The sequence below is a fragment of the Saimiri boliviensis genome, chromosome 12 (genome assembly GCF_048565385.1).
Source record: "Saimiri boliviensis isolate mSaiBol1 chromosome 12, mSaiBol1.pri, whole genome shotgun sequence".
NCBI lineage: Eukaryota > Metazoa > Chordata > Mammalia > Primates > Cebidae > Saimiri > Saimiri boliviensis.
In genome coordinates this window covers 107328252-107345650 of record NC_133460.1, presented here as the reverse complement: position 1 = coordinate 107345650, position 17399 = coordinate 107328252, and the positions used below count along the sequence as shown (strand labels likewise).

At 55.3% G+C, this 17399-nt stretch overlaps 2 protein-coding genes across 2 annotated transcripts; both read right to left on the bottom strand.

The window, feature by feature from the left end:
- Positions 1–2611: 2611 nt before the first annotated feature.
- Positions 2612–10831, bottom strand: HMX2 (H6 family homeobox 2). The gene is made up of 3 exons (XM_010332028.3): positions 10774–10831; positions 4666–4934; positions 2612–3740 (listed from the first exon to the last, which is right to left on the bottom strand). The coding sequence occupies exons 2-3, from the start codon at positions 4931–4933 to the stop codon at positions 3187–3189; spliced, it is 822 nt and encodes a 273-aa protein (XP_010330330.2). The 5' UTR covers position 4934; positions 10774–10831; the 3' UTR covers positions 2612–3186.
- A 4683-nt stretch (positions 10832–15514) lies between these two features.
- Positions 15515–17188, bottom strand: HMX3 (H6 family homeobox 3). The gene is made up of 2 exons (XM_039465364.2): positions 16786–17188; positions 15515–16200 (listed from the first exon to the last, which is right to left on the bottom strand). Exons 1-2 carry the CDS (start codon positions 17186–17188, stop codon positions 15518–15520), a joined length of 1086 nt encoding a protein of 361 aa, XP_039321298.1. The 3' UTR covers positions 15515–15517.
- Positions 17189–17399: the final 211 nt, after the last annotated feature.

Sequence of the window (17399 nt, the reverse complement as noted above, 5' to 3'; positions counted from 1 at the left end):
TTTCACTGCCTTTTGTAAAAGAAAAAATATATTGTTTTATTATTTGGTTTTGTACGAAATGAAAGGAAATTGTTGGGGTTAAAGTGATTAACTTTAAGGGACATTAATAAGAGAAAGGATTCACACACCCTGAATTGGATGCACCTCTTTGTATGATTCCTGGCACAATAAACACAGGTGCAGCAGCAACATTTCTGCCTGTTGCATTGATTATATTACTGCTGAAAGATTTCTTGCCCTCCTTTCTTGCCAGTCCTGTTACTTGGTTCTCTATTTCTTCTCATTCCACAAGTTAATGGCTGAATTCAAAATTTTAAAACGCAGATCCTAACTTCCATTCTAACTTTAGCTAAATAATTTTACCTCCTGATTTATCTGGTTCTTTCTCCCAGTTGTTTATTTAATTCTATTATTGTTCCAAGATTCTGAGCATGAACTACCCACTAATAAAATCTAAGTGTATTTCATTATCCAGCGAGTATGGTTCAGGTCCCTCTGGGCATGCAGTTGCAGCCCGACTCGATTTGAGTTTTAAGAAACGTCAATCTTTTAAATCCAGTTTAGAGCCTGAAAGAAGGCTGATTGTTTTGCTGATTATTCAAATGAATTGATAGTCTTGAGACAGGAAATCTGGCAACAATGGAGTCCTGAACATTTAAATTGAAATGCAAAGGTGTGTGTGTGTGTGTGTGTGTGTGTGTGTGTGTAAAAATTAAGTTACCTGTAAGAGAAAAATTCCAAAGAACTAATTATACTGTTGAATCACAGTTGACAGCTAGTTTCTGGATTATTAAAGAGTGGCATATATACATCGTGACAAACTGGAAAAGGATCATTCCCTAAAATTTTAAGGGCACAAATCACTGTCATTAAGTGACTACAATGGCTATTTTAAAAAAAAACCACTTCCTTTATGGAAAACCTAGGGATGATACAGTGACCCAATACTGTTAAAACCGTTGTCTCTTGTAAAAACTGTAATCTATTGAAATGCAAACAAAAATGTAAGAATGGAATATTCCTATACAAGCGGTTCTTTGGAAGCTGTTTGCTTGTTTTTTCCTGAAATATTCAAGTAATATTAGAAAACAATTTAAACAGGGTAATCTGGAGCAAAAGAATTGCACTGAAATGAAGTATATGTATTGGATAAATCAGAAGAAAACGGATGTATTGTCTCTTTTTTCTGAATATCCAAAAGCATAGTTTCTCAGCATGTACATAGTTTCTCAGCATGTACTCAGCGCAGTAAATATTTACTGATGTAAACGCGGCTGAAATAAATGCAATTGAACTAACCAGTATAGATGTGTTCTTGGGTAACATCCTTCTGACGTCACCTTGAATTGTGATGTTTATGAAATCTAATGTAAGAAGATAAAACATGATCTCAAAATGGACATCAGATAGAATATTTTTGGCCAGTTCACACAAAATACTGCGGGTCACATAGACGTTTACAGATATCCTGTATGTATTCACAAAATGTAGGTAATTTCAGTGCCTTGCAGCTCAGAGTCAACTCTCACACGCAAATGTTTTCCTTCTAGGGGATGAGATAAGGCCTCAGCGCTGCGGACTCCAGGCTCCTTTGTATAGGCTCTGCGGAGCCAGAAGCCAGAAGCTGGCGGATGGAGGAGCTCCGCCCAGGTGGTGCCGAACTACCGGCTTCCTCGGAGCTCAGGCTTCCTTTTCTAACGTTTTACCTAGAACAGGTGGCTGCGACCTAAGGGGAGCGAGAATCTACGATTTGCATGAGACTCGCGCGGGGCTATTCTCTCCGTCCAGGGCCCTTCCAGCCTCTGCGCGGCCGCAGGTGTCAGGGCGAGGAAGTCCGTGGGCGCCCCCGCCGCACGTCACGGTTCCTTTCAGAGCAAGCGGCCCGGTGCTAGCCGGCGATCCAGCCACACGCTGGACCAATGCAAACTATTAACAACAAATGATCACAGGGAAGCGCCTTTGCCTCCCTCGCCTTCTTTGCCTGGTCCCGAGCCTCGGGTCTCTCCTTAGCCTAAGTGCTGCCTCACCTCGTCCAGTTCCCTCTCCGCGCTGGACACATAACTGTGCCACCGGCCAGGGAGCTGGGCACAGCGACAAGCCGGTCGCGCCAAGCTCGCGGCGAGCAAAGTGGAGGCTTTACCAGGTACAAGCAGCGCCGTCGCCTGCCTTATGCCCTTGGCGAGGAAGTGCGCGGCACAGGGCAGGTCGTAGCGTGAGCTGCTGTGGCCAAGCTCAGGGCCAGCCCAGTGCTGGGAATACCGCTGGGCACCCGGCTCTCCCGTTCCCGGAAGGCAATCGCTTAAGTGGCGAGGCCTGCCTCCCTGCCTTTGTCTTTTCTTTGTGCGGGCTCTGGAGCTGGATTCTAGCCAGAGTGCGCCCCAGCTCGCGCGACGATTCTGGGCGCAGGAGGCAGAGTGGGCGGGCAGCACCATCCACGTGCAGACTGGGCGGCGCCAAGGTCTCGACCTTTAACCCCTGACCCCGGTCCCACCCTCCATGTGGCGCGAGCCAGACCTCTGTAGACAGACGCGTGCAAGTCTTTGCACCGAAAAATCTGAAAACCTTCCGTGCGTTATCCTGCCGGGCAATCAATCCCACCAAAGTTAGCAAAGATGTTTAAAATGTTTTATTTTTTTTTTCTCTTTAAAAATATTTACAGATCTGAACTCTCCCCTTTTCGTTCCTACCCATCCTCGGGATGAGGGAAACGAAAAGAGGCAATTAGGTAATTGTCCAAAGCCTCTGAGGGCCTGGCTTGGCCGAGCTTGTGTGCATGTACATATATACAGGTGTATATATGGGGGAGGAGTGTACCTGGCTTTGTAGGTGTTTCCTGATTTTTTTTTTCCCCCTATCAACCAAAGCCTATCTGGGCAAAACTCCCTTTCCCACCACCATCCGAGAACATCCCACTCCGAATGGTTTTCAAAGCGTACTGGGTTCGGTCTAGGTAGAAAGCAGGCTCTCTGACTCACAGAATGCCAATAAATACCCCAAACAATCAAAACAAAAAGTAGGGCAGAGGCCATAAATAAGAGCTAATGAATACACATGGTGTATTTCTTCATATTTCTGGAAACACGCCGCTTTGCCTGGAGCCCGGCTTAGAGTGCAGTCCGCGCCCGGCTCTGCGGGCAGCTGCAGGCGGCCCCGGGCGCAGGCGGGCGGCGCGGGGCGGCGGGCAGGTCAGTAGTCGAGCTTGTTGTAGAGGTTGTAGAGTGGTAAGGCGGAGAGGTTGCTGCCCGGGTAGTAGAGCGGCGCGGGGAAGGCGAGTGAGCGCGGCACCGGCACGCGCAGCAGCGAGCTGTCCCGGAACACCAGCGGCATGCCCACCAGAGTCTGAGCCGACGCGTGCGCCATATTGGCCGCCTCCAGCTCTGCGGAGAGCTGCCGCTTCCACTTGTTGCGGCGGTTCTGGAACCAAGTCTTGACCTGGGTCTCGGTGAGCTGCAGGCTGGAGGCGAGGCAGGCGCGCTCGGAGCTGCTCAGGTAGCGCTTCATGTCGAAGGTGGACTCGAGCTGGTACACCTGGCTGCGCGAGAAGACCGTGCGCGTCTTCTTCTTGGCCGCGCTCGCCTGCCGCTCGGCGCCGCCGTCCCGCGGCCGCTCGGACCCCGGCGAGGGCGAGCCCGCGGGCAGGAGCCTCTCTTTCTCTTCTTTAAAGTCCGAGTGCGAAGGAGAAAGGAAAGTCGTGTGCTCCGAGCCAGCGGGGCCCGAGCCTCCACTGCCCTTGGGGGTACCTGAGAAACGAGAGCAGAGAGGAAGGCCATGGAGTGAGTTGGAGAGCCTCGGAGACTGCCAGCTCTCCCTGGGACCAGGCGGTTGAGAAGCGCCTGCAGCCTCGGTCCCACCTTACCAATCCCCTCCTCATCCCTATCAGTGGCCCCCCCAAACCCAAAGCCGGGGCCCTTAAAAGTGACAAGAGAGGGACCCAGCTACTTGGAGTATGGGGTCTCTGTGCTCCCACCTTTCTGAACGGGCCAGAGGCATCAGGGGGAGGAGGACTGAAGGGGGAAACGTTAGCATGGTTTTAAAAGGCGAATTTGCCTGGTAGTAACTGAGCTGGAAGAATTCCTCGAGCTTTACGGGGTGGCATCATTTCACAGGCCGTTTGTTTGGAAATCACGCTAAGGACTAACGCAGGGCTCCCCTTCGTCAAATGTTGTGAAGAGGAACCGTCCCTGAAACGCACCATTGTCAATCATCTTGGAGTGCTAATCATTCCAAGGAAGAGAGAGAGAGAAAGGCAGAGATACTGAGCGAGTGAGGAACAAGACGCAGAAGGAGGTTACGGTAGAGACAGATCGCCCAGACCGGACTTGCGGACCTCCACCTCACGTCCGGAAAGAAAGTACCAGATGTGCAAAGTGATTGAGGACAGCCAGGTGGACGGCTGGTCGCGTGCCCCTCTCTCTGTGGTCCACTCTCTCAACAACGCAACCTTCCCCAAAACGCCCAAGCCCGCACGGGTCTGTGTTCGCCTCCTCCCGAGGGCCCACCGGGTGGAGGAGGCACCACAGTGCGCGCGCCCTCTCCCCGCGATCCCGAACCCGCGGCTGCCGCAGCTCTGGCCGAAAGGGGCCCGGCGCGGAAGTCTTGGCAGGGCGCTCAGCCTCCCTCCCCTCGAGCTCGCTCGCTGCCACACTGGCGACGTTCGATCCTTACCCAGGCAAGGAAAAGGAATCGGGGGATGGTGCTTGGGGCCCTGCTCCTTAGGGCCGTGCGGGTCTGGGCAGAAGCAGGCGGGCGCCTTCCAGCCGTCGTCCAGCTCCTCCTCCTCCGAGGACACGGACAGGCTGCGCTTCCTGGCTGGCCAGCCGACGGGCTCCCGCGGTGCCTCCGAGGGACCCCCGCCCAGAATGGACTGGATGGTGAAGCTGGAGATGCCACTGGCCGCCGGGCACCCCTTGCCCGCATCTTCTTTGCTGCCCATCCTGGGTTCATAAGAAATCGGAGGAAACCAAGAACTCCCTTTAGAGACGATCTGGGTGGAAGGTGATGCCGCAGGCAGGCAGCTAGGAGGGGCGGGGAGGGAACCGAGGGGGAGGGGGCGGCGAGGCTGGTGAAGCGTCCCTTCCGCGCGAGGGACACGAGGGCACCGGACGGCTGCACGGGGGTTCCTGCCCGCCCGGCTCTGGGTGCGCCCGCCCAGCCCGGGTGCGAATGCCCCTTCCTCGCCAGCCAGCTCGCCGGGTCTCCCGCGGCGCGGAGGCGGCGCGGCCTCATTTGCATAGAGGTTACCCGAACGCGGCCAATCGCAGCGCCGCCGAGCGGCCCCGGAAAATTTCAAAACGCTCCGGCCAGGCACACAGCGCCCGTGCGCCCCCCGAGCGCGCCGAGGGCCGGGCTGGCGTCAGCGGCATGTAACCAGGGGCAGCCAGGGCTGAAAGCAGCGTAGATTCTAGCCCGGGTTTCTGGAGGCTGCGGCCCCTTGAACCCTTTGGACCCCTCTCTCCAGAGGCAGGTGTGATGTGGGACTCGGAGCTGGAGTGGCTCGACGCCTCCGCAGGCGACGGGTTTCCGCGCCTCCCAGGGGCTTGCACTGGGTGCTCCACGATCCTCCCCCAGCACTCCAACCCTTCTAGCCGCCATGGGCGGGCAGAGCCGTCGTTCCCAGGACCCGGGCGCCCTGCGTGGGGGTGAGGTGGGTTAGGAGCAGGCGTCTCTAGGAGGACGCTCTTCCTCTCAAGGATGGCCAGGATCCCTGGGAGCAGACAGTCCCCCCTTCCCCGTCTGCAGACCTCATCCCTGTCACAGGCCCTACGGACCTTTAGGGGGACAGAGGAGGTCCTAACACCTCTAGCCAGGAGATCTCGGTTCAAATCCCAGCACAACTATTTACACACTGAGTGAACTTGCGCAGCTCTGATAAGGATTAAAGCCTCTCTGCCCTCATAGTTGAAAATAACTTCTCGGATTGCCTCAGGTAGGGATGGAAAGCCTCGAAGCACTAGCCCCGCAGAGTACGTTCCATAAATCTGGCCAGGTAGCCGACGGCCCGCTCGTGTTTTAAGTGAATCTGTGTTTTGTTTTTGTTTTGTAAATATCGAAAGTCTTGGAACTGCTGCTGAAATAGATGCTTTGCTCCCAGGAAGAAGAGAAGGAGGTGGTAACAGGACTCGGGTATAGAATTGGGCAGAATCGACTCAAATCTCGGATGGGTGATCTTGGGGAAGATAATTGAAAATTCCGAGCCTCTGTTTCTTTATTCCTAAAACTGAAGGAAGCAGTATCTCCCTCGCAGAGGCTGTTGTGAGGTCACAGCACCGAGCCTGGCACTCGGTGGGGCTCAGTAAATAGTGATTCCCTCTAAGTTCTCATGGCCTCCTTCTGTGCCACGGCTTTCACCACTTTAATTCCTAGATCAGCTGTTACCTGAGCTAGAATTAGCCCAGCCAAGCAAAGCAGTTTGGGGACCACAGTCGTCTGTTCAAGCTTCTTGGAAACTGAAGTGGGGCAAGGCCCGAAGTGCTCAGGCAACCCCGCCCCCTCAAGCTGTGGCCTCCGGACCCTAGAAGCCCTGTCTTTAAGGTGCCCCTCAAGTGCAGCCAAGGGTGAGAAGAGACTCTGGAATCGGTCCCCACAGATGGTCCAGACGCTGCACCATGACGGTGCAGTTCCTTCATCGCCCGCGCCGCATCCTGGTTATTAAGTAAAGCGCTTATAATATCATTAACCGCGGTGAGTTACCGACTGCGGCCCTGCCCGTGGCAGAACTCTCCCTACTTAACTCCTCGAAGGGCTAGTTAATGGGCTAATTGATTAGGAGTCGGCCGCGCAGCCGGGGCAGGAGCAGGCGAGGGGGCGGGGGACAGGGGTTGCGCGCCGCGGCCCGGGAGGCCAGCGAGGGGCAGGTGCCGGCCTCCGTCACCGCATTAACCTCTTCAGGGCTCGGCAGCAGGGTCGAGACACATTACAAATGGTCAGCTTTAATCATGGTGTCAGCTCATTAACCCGGAAGGACCTGGCACTGAAATACAATTTGTGCGTTCTCCTCTGCGCCGCGGTGGTGCAGGCTCCCCGGCGACGTCGCAGCGGGTCCCGCATGCTCCTGCGCTGTTGGGGGGTACACTGGAGGTTCAGGGAAAGAATCGTCCAACTCCCACTAACCATCCGCCTCTCATAGACATCCTGAGCTGGGCGCTGCCTCCGGGGCCAGGATCAAGGCAGCCCCGAGGGGAACCGGTCGGCCTACTCTGGGAGCAAGCAGTGCCAGCCACCCCACTGGGGAAGAAAGCTGGGGCAGGTAAGGGGAGTTGGTCGTACCTTCCTGAGCTGTAAACACTTCGTGCCGGGAACATGCTGGGAGCTCCCCATCGTTATTCCCTTTAATCCTGATGGGAAACACGTGACACAGATCTATTCCCTCAGTGTACAGGTGGGGAAACTGAAGCTCAAGAAAAAAGTGACTAGCCCAGGCAGATAAAGCAGGATTCGTGCTCAAGGTTGTTCCGCTGCCAACACATCCCACTTGAGAGGAGGGAAAGAGAAGCAGAAACTGGCATTGAGCTTGGAGGATGGCTGTGGGGGGAGACTGTGAGGATCCCACTAACTCGGGTTGGCGGGGCGGGTGTATGGGTGGGGCAAGAGCCCAAGGAGTGATCGCTGTCAGGGCAGGGGACCTCTGAGGTGGGCATCGGAAAAGCAGCTCCCAGGCCCTGAAACAGTGAGAGAGTGGGGGGTCGACCCAAGGAGCCTGGCTTGTGGACTCTAAACAAGGAAATAAAGAAGGCTTGCATCTCCACGTCTCCTCCCCCCAGGGATAGTTTGGGAAGTCAAAAGGATTCATCTTGCCTCGTATTCCCCTGCCCCATCCCTCTAATCCCTCTGAGAGTCTGATCTTCATCGAGGTACCTAATCTGCCGCCTCACCCGGCACAAGACTCATTAATTCGTAAGCAGCCACTTGCATAAACGCCTGCTTAGGCTCACACATTCATTCAGCAAACGTTCACTGAGCTCCTACTAGTGTGTGCACATCACAAACACACTGCACTTAACCAGGGAGGAGATGGTAGTGGGCACCCGGCTGGGGCAAGGAAGGCTGTGGCTGAGACCCAGCTCTGCAGCCTGACTGACTGCTGCTCCCCTGGACTCCCCTGAATCGACCGCCCGAGGGACCGCCCACCCCTCTAGCACCTACAGCCTCAGGGAGCGGAGGGACAAGAAAAGACCTTCCCTGACACCCTTTTCCCGTATATGGGGATCTTCCCCGGGAGAGTGGAGGCCTAGACGCCCTCTCCTGGGCCAGTGTATCTGCAAAACTCACTCCCAGGAACACTCAGTTCCTGGAACCACCACCCACAGACACCTCCTGTCTCTGCCCTAACAAGTGGCAATCCTTCAACTCAGTACTATCCCACACCCCGCCCACCCTCCTAGTCTTGGGACAGCTCCGCCCCTCCCTACTCAGTTTAATGCCCACACCTTGGAGGATGGCCCCTCTGCCTGTTTGGGATCGACCCCCTGGCTCACTGTCCTAGGAATTAGGCATGACCAGGTTCCAAGGAATGATAAACTTTCCCAGACTGAAAGAACGCTTTAAGTTTAGGTCCCGAGATTATGCCACTGCTCAATATTAAAGCGGCCCAGAGCAAACTTGCCAAGGAGCCTAATAAAAATTGATCCTCTCTGCTCTGCGGCAGTTGGGAAATAGGCTGGCTGAGCCGGGTAATAGTGGAAGAAGGCTTCCTCCGAAATGACAGATGAAGTCATAAACAAGTTTGATCTTGGAATCAAGCTTCGATAAATATTAAACACAGTCTTCCCCCCCCCCCCACGCGAGTGGATTATGATATATGGTGCGTCCAAACTTTAAAATAAGGAAATACCAGAGAAAATGATCTCAATAAATTTTCTAAGTATAAACGTTGATTATGTTTCGATTTTCATTCAAGGGCCTCTGCTGTTCGTTCTTTGGTGCAAATGACATCTCACAATAGGCTTTTGGGGAAAAGGGCTCCCTATTTGAAAAAGAGAGCCCCAGAGGTGTACAATTTATGTAATCTGTGCCTGGAAAATGAATTGTGTAATTTATTGGAAAACAGAAAGTCATGAAGATTGGATCAGCATAGCCGAGTCCCGACAGCCCCCCTCCCACATCCATCAAGTTCCAATTAACAGCCTAACCAGAGAGCTTTAATGGGTTTCCAATCTAGTGGCCTGATAGACTCATCAATTCCTCTGGGAGAAATTAAGAAAATCGACCGCCCCTTGGCGACACAGTGTCATTCCTTTCTGCAACTATATGTCAAATTAAAAACACAATTAAAATTTAAACTGTTTCAATCAAAGGGTGCCCTGCAACCTATGTTTCACTTAATAGAACTTTGATGAAAATCTGATGCGTGCACTCCATCACCAAGGGGGGCGAAGGCGGTGAAGGAACTCACGAAAGAAGGGGATTCTTTATATTTCTTTAAGACATTAGCGCTTGGGTGAGGCACGCCAGGTGACTCCACCTCACCGCTCCCGCCTCAGTGATGGGCGCAATGCGCTCTTGGCTGGCTCTATAGCTCTTCCAGGCCTATTACCAAAGGGATCCGTTTGGAACCCCGGCGACTCAGACTTTGGGAAGTTTTCCCCGGAGATGCATCGCCTGGAGCAGCAGCCAAGGAAGAGATCTGGGCGAGTACCACTCGTGCGAACACCCAGGGGACTCTTGGAGAAGGCGCGCTGCAGCCTCCAGCTACCCCTGCCCTTGGGTCTCTGGAACCGCCCCGTCGCTCGAATGATATTCTTAGGAGTCCTGGAGACGGAAGGGTGGGAAGGAAAACCAGGCGCTTACAGGAGCGCCACTGAGGACGAGGGTTGTGTTTCCATCCAGGAGCCGATTACCTACCTCAGCCTCGGCTCCCAACCTCGTGTAACTTCAGGGTATTCCGAAGAAGAGACACTCCGGGACAAGGGCAGCCCAAATCTCAACCCCATATCCGGATCCGAGGCACCAGCAGGGCTGGAACCCCGCCTAGGTGACTTCCTGGCTCTTTCCTCTCTTCCGCCGTCCTTCCCCGCCCCCAACCCCCAACTGTTTTCAGGTCAAAAGGTCAACACCATCCGCCTTGCACACCGATTTGCACACAACCAGTGGCTTAGGCCCAGAGGCAAGGGGTCACTCACATCCTCAAAGCCGGGGTTAGGGATGGGGGGTAGCGAGAGGGCGAGAAGCCAGAGTGGGAGCCTTGCAGATGGCTCCTACGGGGTCAGGTGTACGTGCAGGGGAGGATGTTGTCCGCCGGATGCTGCCGGCTGCGCTTTGGACCCCAAGCGAGGTTTCCGTGAGGCTCTTGGTTCTTACACCCTGACCCCATCGCGCGCACCCGCGTAGACGATCTTCTCAGCCGCTTTGCAGTCTGCATTTGGACCGCTAAGCAGAAGACGCCCCCTGGCTGGGTCACTGAGCCGCGGGAAGTGGACGACCCGAAGAAATAGGGCAAAATGGAATCGTGGAGGGCAGGGTTGCGCCCAGCAGAAGCTCGGGCCCCACGGGGGCTCTCAAGGGGAGTTCAGATGCCCCGCGGGCGCAAAGGGTGAAAGCGTGTGGCCCTTCCCCAGGCGGCCGGAAAACGCGAGGCCTCGTCGAAGCTCTAGAAGGAAGCCGTCTGCACCCCACCCCCGCCAGCTCCCAAACCTCCAACCCCGGTCCCCATCTCCCAGGCCCTAGCTGGCCCAGCGTTCCGCCTCGGAAGGGAAAACAGATCCCACTGATCTTTTGGCCTGCTCCTCTTTCTCCCAACTCTACTTCCAGCCTCTCACACAAGGAGAGCGCACTCACTGGGGTTTTCACCGCGTGGCCTCAGGTTCTGCCGTGCCGGGAGCCTGTTGAGGGGGCGTCGCGGCTCAGAATGAGCGCCCGATGGTGGGGGGGGGCAGTTTATATCTGTCTTGCTGTTGTTTGATGTACACACACCCGCTCTATTTACTACCAAATAAAAGAAATACATCTGTGTTGCCAACAGAAACACTTGGGGTGCTGGCTCTGTGGTCTCCCAGGGTCCAGAGGCCTCCGGGGTGCTCCCAGCTCGGAGCCTGGCACTGTAAGGAGGCGGACACTGAGTAGGATCCCAGCCTACAAGAGCATGGGGGGCTGCGGTGGGATGGTGGCAAGTTCCGCCAGTTTATCTCAGATGGCTTGTGAGGAGGGATTTCGAAGTATCCCGGTCCCGAGGATGTTCATTCAGGCTTCCTGCAGTAGAGGTAGGAGCGCCACCTTGCTCTCTCCCCAGCCCTTTCCCAGGATTCTTCTCAGCTTGCCTTAGCCTGGGGCCATCGGAGAAAAGGGTCACTTCGAACAAGGTGTGTGTGACTATGTCTGTGCCTTAGCAATGGCATTGATGCTAAACACATTTGTGATTGGATTTGCTAGGAATCCATGGAAATAGTGTCTGTTAGGAGGTCTTTCTCTCTCTCTCTCTGTGTGTGTGTGTGTGTGTGTGTGTGTGCGCGCGCGCGTTTGTGTGTGGTGAGTGTTGATATCAAATGTGGGTGTATCCTGTGTGTTTGCATGTGTGTCTCTTTGGGTGATGCAGAAATGATTTAGCCTGGAAGCTGAAGTCATTTGCATTGATTTGAAGATGAATTAGGATGCAGATAGGGAAGAATCTGAAGCTAGGGTAGTCAGAGAGAAGGCTGTCCTAGGAGAGAGGAAAAGGGATGCCCTGTCTTCCCCTAGGGAATGTCCAGGAGGAATTTTGTGTAGGCACCTTCACTTTTCCCAAAAATGGCCCCTTTTGGTGAGTGGTGCCAGCAGTTCCTTACAGAGGCAGCAGGGAGGGGGGCATTCTGCCTGTGGGGGAGAAGACAGCTCTGGTGCGGTGGCAGCCCCACTAAGTGGTTTCTTGGCTTCTCCTGGCTTGAACGCCACAGAAAAACTTGGAGTTGAGCTTAGGATGCTTTGTGTAGAGTGGCTTCTGTGCTCCACAGCCCCGTACTTCAGCTCAGCCTTCTCTCTTGCCCTGGGATAAATGCCATGACCCCTGACAGGGGGGAATCGACATTTCCCACAGGGGCCAGCTTCTAAGCTTACACAGCCCTCAGCCCCCAGACCAAGTCGGCATCACCTCCCTCCCCCAGGGCGTGCTTCACTGTTAGGGGGAGGAGTGCTCTGGGGTCCAGGGCAGTGCCCCCCCCGCCACACACACACACACACACACACACGCAAGAAGGAAAGGGAGGCTGTAGGGAGGAGGACAAAGGATAAACTGTGCTTGTGGAGAACCAGTTATTTCCCGACTTTGTAAAGACCTGGTCAGTCAAGAACCGTTTTCTAGAATCCATACACAAATAAAGAAGTATTTTCTTGGCATTTGATAACATCGTGTTCTGGCTGTAAAATCTGAGAACGTGTTTGCTATTGCAACATTATTTTTAATGAGCTGTTATTGGCCTGTCCTGCGGTTGGTATTGCCAACAGTAAAAGGCATCACCATGTTTGTAGGTAACACAAGGAACAACATATTTTGACCCGAATTTCTGTTTATTTTTCATTTATGACACATGCCCTCGTTTTTATTCCAAACCAGAGGGAAATAAAGAGAGATCTATCTTCACTGGGGTCCAGGCTAAAATTTTGCCATAAATACGCATGTCGGTTTATTTGGAGGGCAGTTTTCCATTAACAGGAAACTATACTGGACGTTTCAGCCACAGTAGAATCAATTGTGTCGATTGAATTTGAGGAGCCTAGCAACGCACTGCGAGGGGAAAGGGAGGCGTGCATGCGCTCCCCAGCGGTCGCGCCCTATGGCTGCTCTCTGGAATCTCTTCAGCTTCCCGGTTCCTCATCTCCCGCTTTCGGCTCCCCAGCTTCACAGCTGCCCCGCAGGGAGTTGTTCGTGCAGACCCTCAGCTTAAAGGCAGGCGGCCACACCCGGTCAACGAGGGTCGCCCAAGCACCTGCTTCTGCCTGGCGGCCCCGCCCTTCCAGGAGGTCCCCGGCTCGCTGTGCCTCCTCCGAAAGCTGCCCACCAAGAGCGCGGTGGCCTGGCGCCCAGCAGCGCGCGGATGCGGTGAGCGTTACGTTTCCCGGTGTCCGCCAGGACAGCGACCGGGATCTAGAGATGCCGCCCTGGAGGTGTTGGGCGCTGGGGGACAGAGAAAGGCCTGGCACGGAAGAGACAAAGTCTTCTCCGTTGCAGCTGTCAAAGCTGGGTAGCCTCTGTTCCCTGGCACTTGGCACATCAGGACCGCGCCCATGCCTGAGCCACCCAGGGAATCTCAGCTCCGCAAGCCCTGCGGAAGTCCCCCTCTCCTCGAAGTGGGGGCCGCAGTCCCGAGAGCTGGCTGTCCTCGGGGCTGTCCTCTCGTGGCCCAGCCTTTCCTAGCCTGACTTGGCAATCGGTCTTAGGCTGCAGCTAAACTCTGAACTCACTCCCTTCTTCCCTCCAACCAGAGCCCATCAAAGTTAACCAGTTGACGAGTGCTCAGGGATGCCCTGCCAGAAGCTCTTGGCTCCCGAAAAAAAAACCCAGGTTTAAGAACAGAACGCGAGGCTGCAGCTCCGTGTTGGGAAATACCAGCTGTCAGGTATTTCGCCTAGCGCGGCTGTCGCTTTGCTCGATTTCGCAAACTAGATAAGCCCGGGTCCTCGCCCCTTCCGCCCAGCATTCTTCACTGCTCGCTGGGCGTTTCGAGCCGCGTAAGGTACAGGGGAGAGAGTGCCTCTGGTAGCGAACAAAGCCACCTCTGTCTCCGCCGCCTCCCGGATTACAGGGATGTGCGTCCAGGTCGCACTTAGGGAGCAGCAGAAGCAGGCAGCGAGCAAGAGAGGAAAGAGTTTTGGAGACACTTGCTCTGGGGAAAATCGTCCAAACTTACACACTCTAGCAACAAGATAAGCTTTTCTTTTCTTTTTAATTAATTCAATGTCACGACAACATTAGTGTAACAATATTTTGTGGGGGTTTTTTTCCTCTTTTTCTTAAAAAGGGACTCAACCCAGGCATAGGTGAGGGAGATGAGGGGAAACAAAGTATCGCAGAACAACAGGTGTAGCCGACAGAAAGAAAACAGATTGGGTGACAGAGCCAGGAGCCCCGAAGAGGGTGAACTTTACAAGAAATCTGTACATTTATCAAATAAGTTAAAATTCTTCTAAATTGATTGTCCTTCACTTAAAGCGCTCCAGTATGCCTAACTTACTCCTTTGAGCATCATTACCTAAGCTCGTTTCCTTCTTCCCCTCTTTCCCCTGCCTAATTTTTTCTTTCTAAATGAATGTCCGTGATGATACAGTGAAAAAGGCCCGTTTCCCTCGGTGGAGGAGGAAACGCTTTCTCGGAAAATTTTGTAGGATATTGCACAGTTCGAAGTACAACAGTTACTACAGAACATGAAAGGTAAGAGGAGAGGATAAAAGATACCACATTAAAAATACTGAAATTACTCTCTCAAAACAGGGAACAAAGTTATAATAGTAATATTAATAATTTACGAAAGGAAATTTCCAAAATAAATGCTACTAATAAATAAGATCACTCAGACCAGGCCAGATGCAGAGCTGTTTCAACAGAGTTCTGATTTTTTGGCTGTCTTTTCCCTTTAAACACTTAAGAGAATTCTTCCATCACAAAGTAAGACCGATAAAGAGGCTCATTGCGACAGACCTCTCCAGAAGAGAAAAGCGGCCTGAGTCGGAATTCTTGTGAGAGGCTGCTCAGATTCTGAAAATTAAAGTGGATAACTGACTTGGGGGTGGGGAGGAAGAAACACCCCCAGAAATCCAAACTTACTACCATAGGAATTCTCTCTCTCTCTCTCTCTCTCTCTCTCTCTCTCTCTCTCGATTCTGAAACCTGTTCTATAGAAAATGAATAGACTAGGCCGGGCGCGATGGCTCACGCCTGTAATCCCAGCACTTTGGGAGGCCAAGGCGGGCGGATCACGAGGTCAGGAGCTGGTGACCATCCTGGCCAACTTGGTGAAACCCCGTCTCTGCTAAAAATACAAAAATAAGCTGGGGGTGGTGGCGCGTGCCTGTAATCCCAGCTACTCGGGAGGCTGAGGCAGAATTGCTTGAACCCGGAAGGCGGAGGTTGCAGTGAGCCGAGATCGCGCCATTGCACTCCAGCCTGGGCGACAGAGCCAGACTCCGTCTAGGAAATAATAATAATAATAATAAACTAGAGGGATTCCGGTTTTGCACTTACTTACCTTCTAGAAAAATAAAACCAAAAAGCCACAGCGCAATGGAAATTTGAAGGGGAGGGCTGCACATTTTACAAAAACTTTCGGTCTAAATATTTGCCCCAGAAATTTTGTCTCGTTCCTGCTTTCTCTTACCATAAGCCAAAACCAAAGTAAGAGGGGAAGAGCCTCCAATCTATTAGGGATGAATTGCACGAAAATGCATTGCAAATACTTACAAAACGCTACCGACTGGGGGAGGGGAGGCCGAGGCTGCGCGCCGAAGGCCGGGTTCCTGAAGACCGCTGGACATCTAGGCGCCCTTGGCCCGGTCCAGTCTCCTCCGGGGTCCGGAAGAGGAGGCCGGGCGCTCCCTCCCCCACCCCTCTGGGGCTTCAGACCGGCCGTAGCAGCGGCACGGAGGAGACCACTGGGTGCGAGTAGTAGACGGGGTGCGGGAAGGTGAGCAGCGGCTGGCTGACAGGCACCGGGGCTCCCGCGGCTGCAGCCGCCGCGCCCTCGGCCGCCGAGTTCTCGTGGTAGAGGATGGGCACCCGCACGATGCGCTGCGCCGCGGCGTGGCTCAGGTTTGCTGCCTCCAGCTCCGCCGCCAGCTGCCGCTTCCACTTGTTGCGGCGGTTCTGGAACCAGATCTTGACCTGCGTCTCAGTGAGGTGCAGCGACGCGGCCAGGCCGGCGCGCTCCGAGCTGCTCAGGTAGCGCTTCATGTCGAAGGTGGACTCCAGCTGGAAGACCTGGCTGCGCGAGAAGACGGTGCGCGTCTTCTTCTTGCGGCACGCCGGCTTCTTCTCCGGACTCTCCGCGCCCTTCTTCCAGTCCTCTGCGCCCGGAGTCGCCGCCGCCGCCGCCGCCGCCCCTGCGGCTGCCCCGGCTGCGCCTGGCGCCGCTTCGCCTTCCTTCTTGCTTTCCTCGGAGTCGCTCTCCTCCAGAATGATCTCGTCCGGGCTCTTGGAGTCCAGCTCCTTGGGGTCGGGGTCAGTCTTGAGCAGTGGCTCCGGAGAGTCGCGGTCCGTGCCCGAGGCGGGGGAGGAGTCTCGCAGGAGGGCCTTCTCCGAGGCTGGGGAGACAGACAGACGGACGCACACACATGCACACCGACACAGCCTTGAGCGAGGCCCGGCGCCTGGGGACCGCAAGCTCAACCCGCGCCGGCCTCCAGGTCCCGGGCTGCCAGGCTTCACCATTCCCGCGGGCCGCCTCCTTCCTGGCTGGGCCAGAAAAGGGACGCCAGGTCTTGGGATCCCCCTCCTCCCGAGGACAGGCGAGCAGAGATGGCAGCGCGGCCACCTCCTTCCATTCCCTCAGCTTCCCTGCCAGGGGCCCGCGGAATGGTTTGCTTTCACCTTAGGCTCATTGGAATCACCCCCTCCTTCCAGGCCCTGTCCCCTGCCCCGGCAGTCCGAAACCTCCCTATTCACGCCTGAGGCCACTTTTCCCAGGAAGCGCAGTGCCCCAAGCTCCAATTCCACTTCTTTTCTCACCAAGTGGGATTGGATTCGCGGGCAGCCAGGGGGCCGAAAGAAATTGAACAAACAGAGGGTTTGTGGGTGCTGGGATCCCAGAGCTGCGGAAGGAAGCAGCGCCGGGCGGGGACGGGACGGGCGCGCAGGGGGACAACGAAAGTTCAAAGAGAGGTCAGTACCTTCAGGTCGCGGGAGGTGGCCGCCGGCGGGGGTCAGGGTGTAGGGGTACCACCAGGCTGGGGAGCGCTCCAGGTAGTGCGCGGGCAGGGCAAACCTCTGCGCCGGGATCTCAAAGCGGGGGAAAGCCAGGTCGCCCACCTGCGAGAGCGCGAAGCCCGCGGCTCCCTCCAGGGCCCCCTTGGCCGCCGCGGCGGCTGCAGCGGCCGCGGCGGCGGCGGCAGCCGAGGCCGGCGCGAAGAGCGTCCGTGGGGGCGGCTGCGGCTTAGGGGGCGGCCGGTGGTGGTCTCCGTTGAGCAGGTTCTTGATGGAGAACGGGGACTCCTTGGGAGCGGGTGGTGGGGGCGGCGGCGGAGGGGGCTGTGCGCTGGCGGTGCCGGGAGCGTCCGGTCCGGGTTCCGGCATGGTCCCCTCTCCTCCGGGTCCCCGGGAGGGAGGGAGTGGGACAGGCGGGCGGCGGGACGAGCAGGCGAGAGGCCGGAAATCAGACCATAAACGAAACTCAACTACCGGGCGCAAAGTCGTGGGCCGCCCCGGGCGCAAATCCAGCGGCGGGAGGGCGGGGTGAGGACCCAGTCGGGGGGGGCTCGCATGGGGGAGGGGTGCAGAGGGGCGG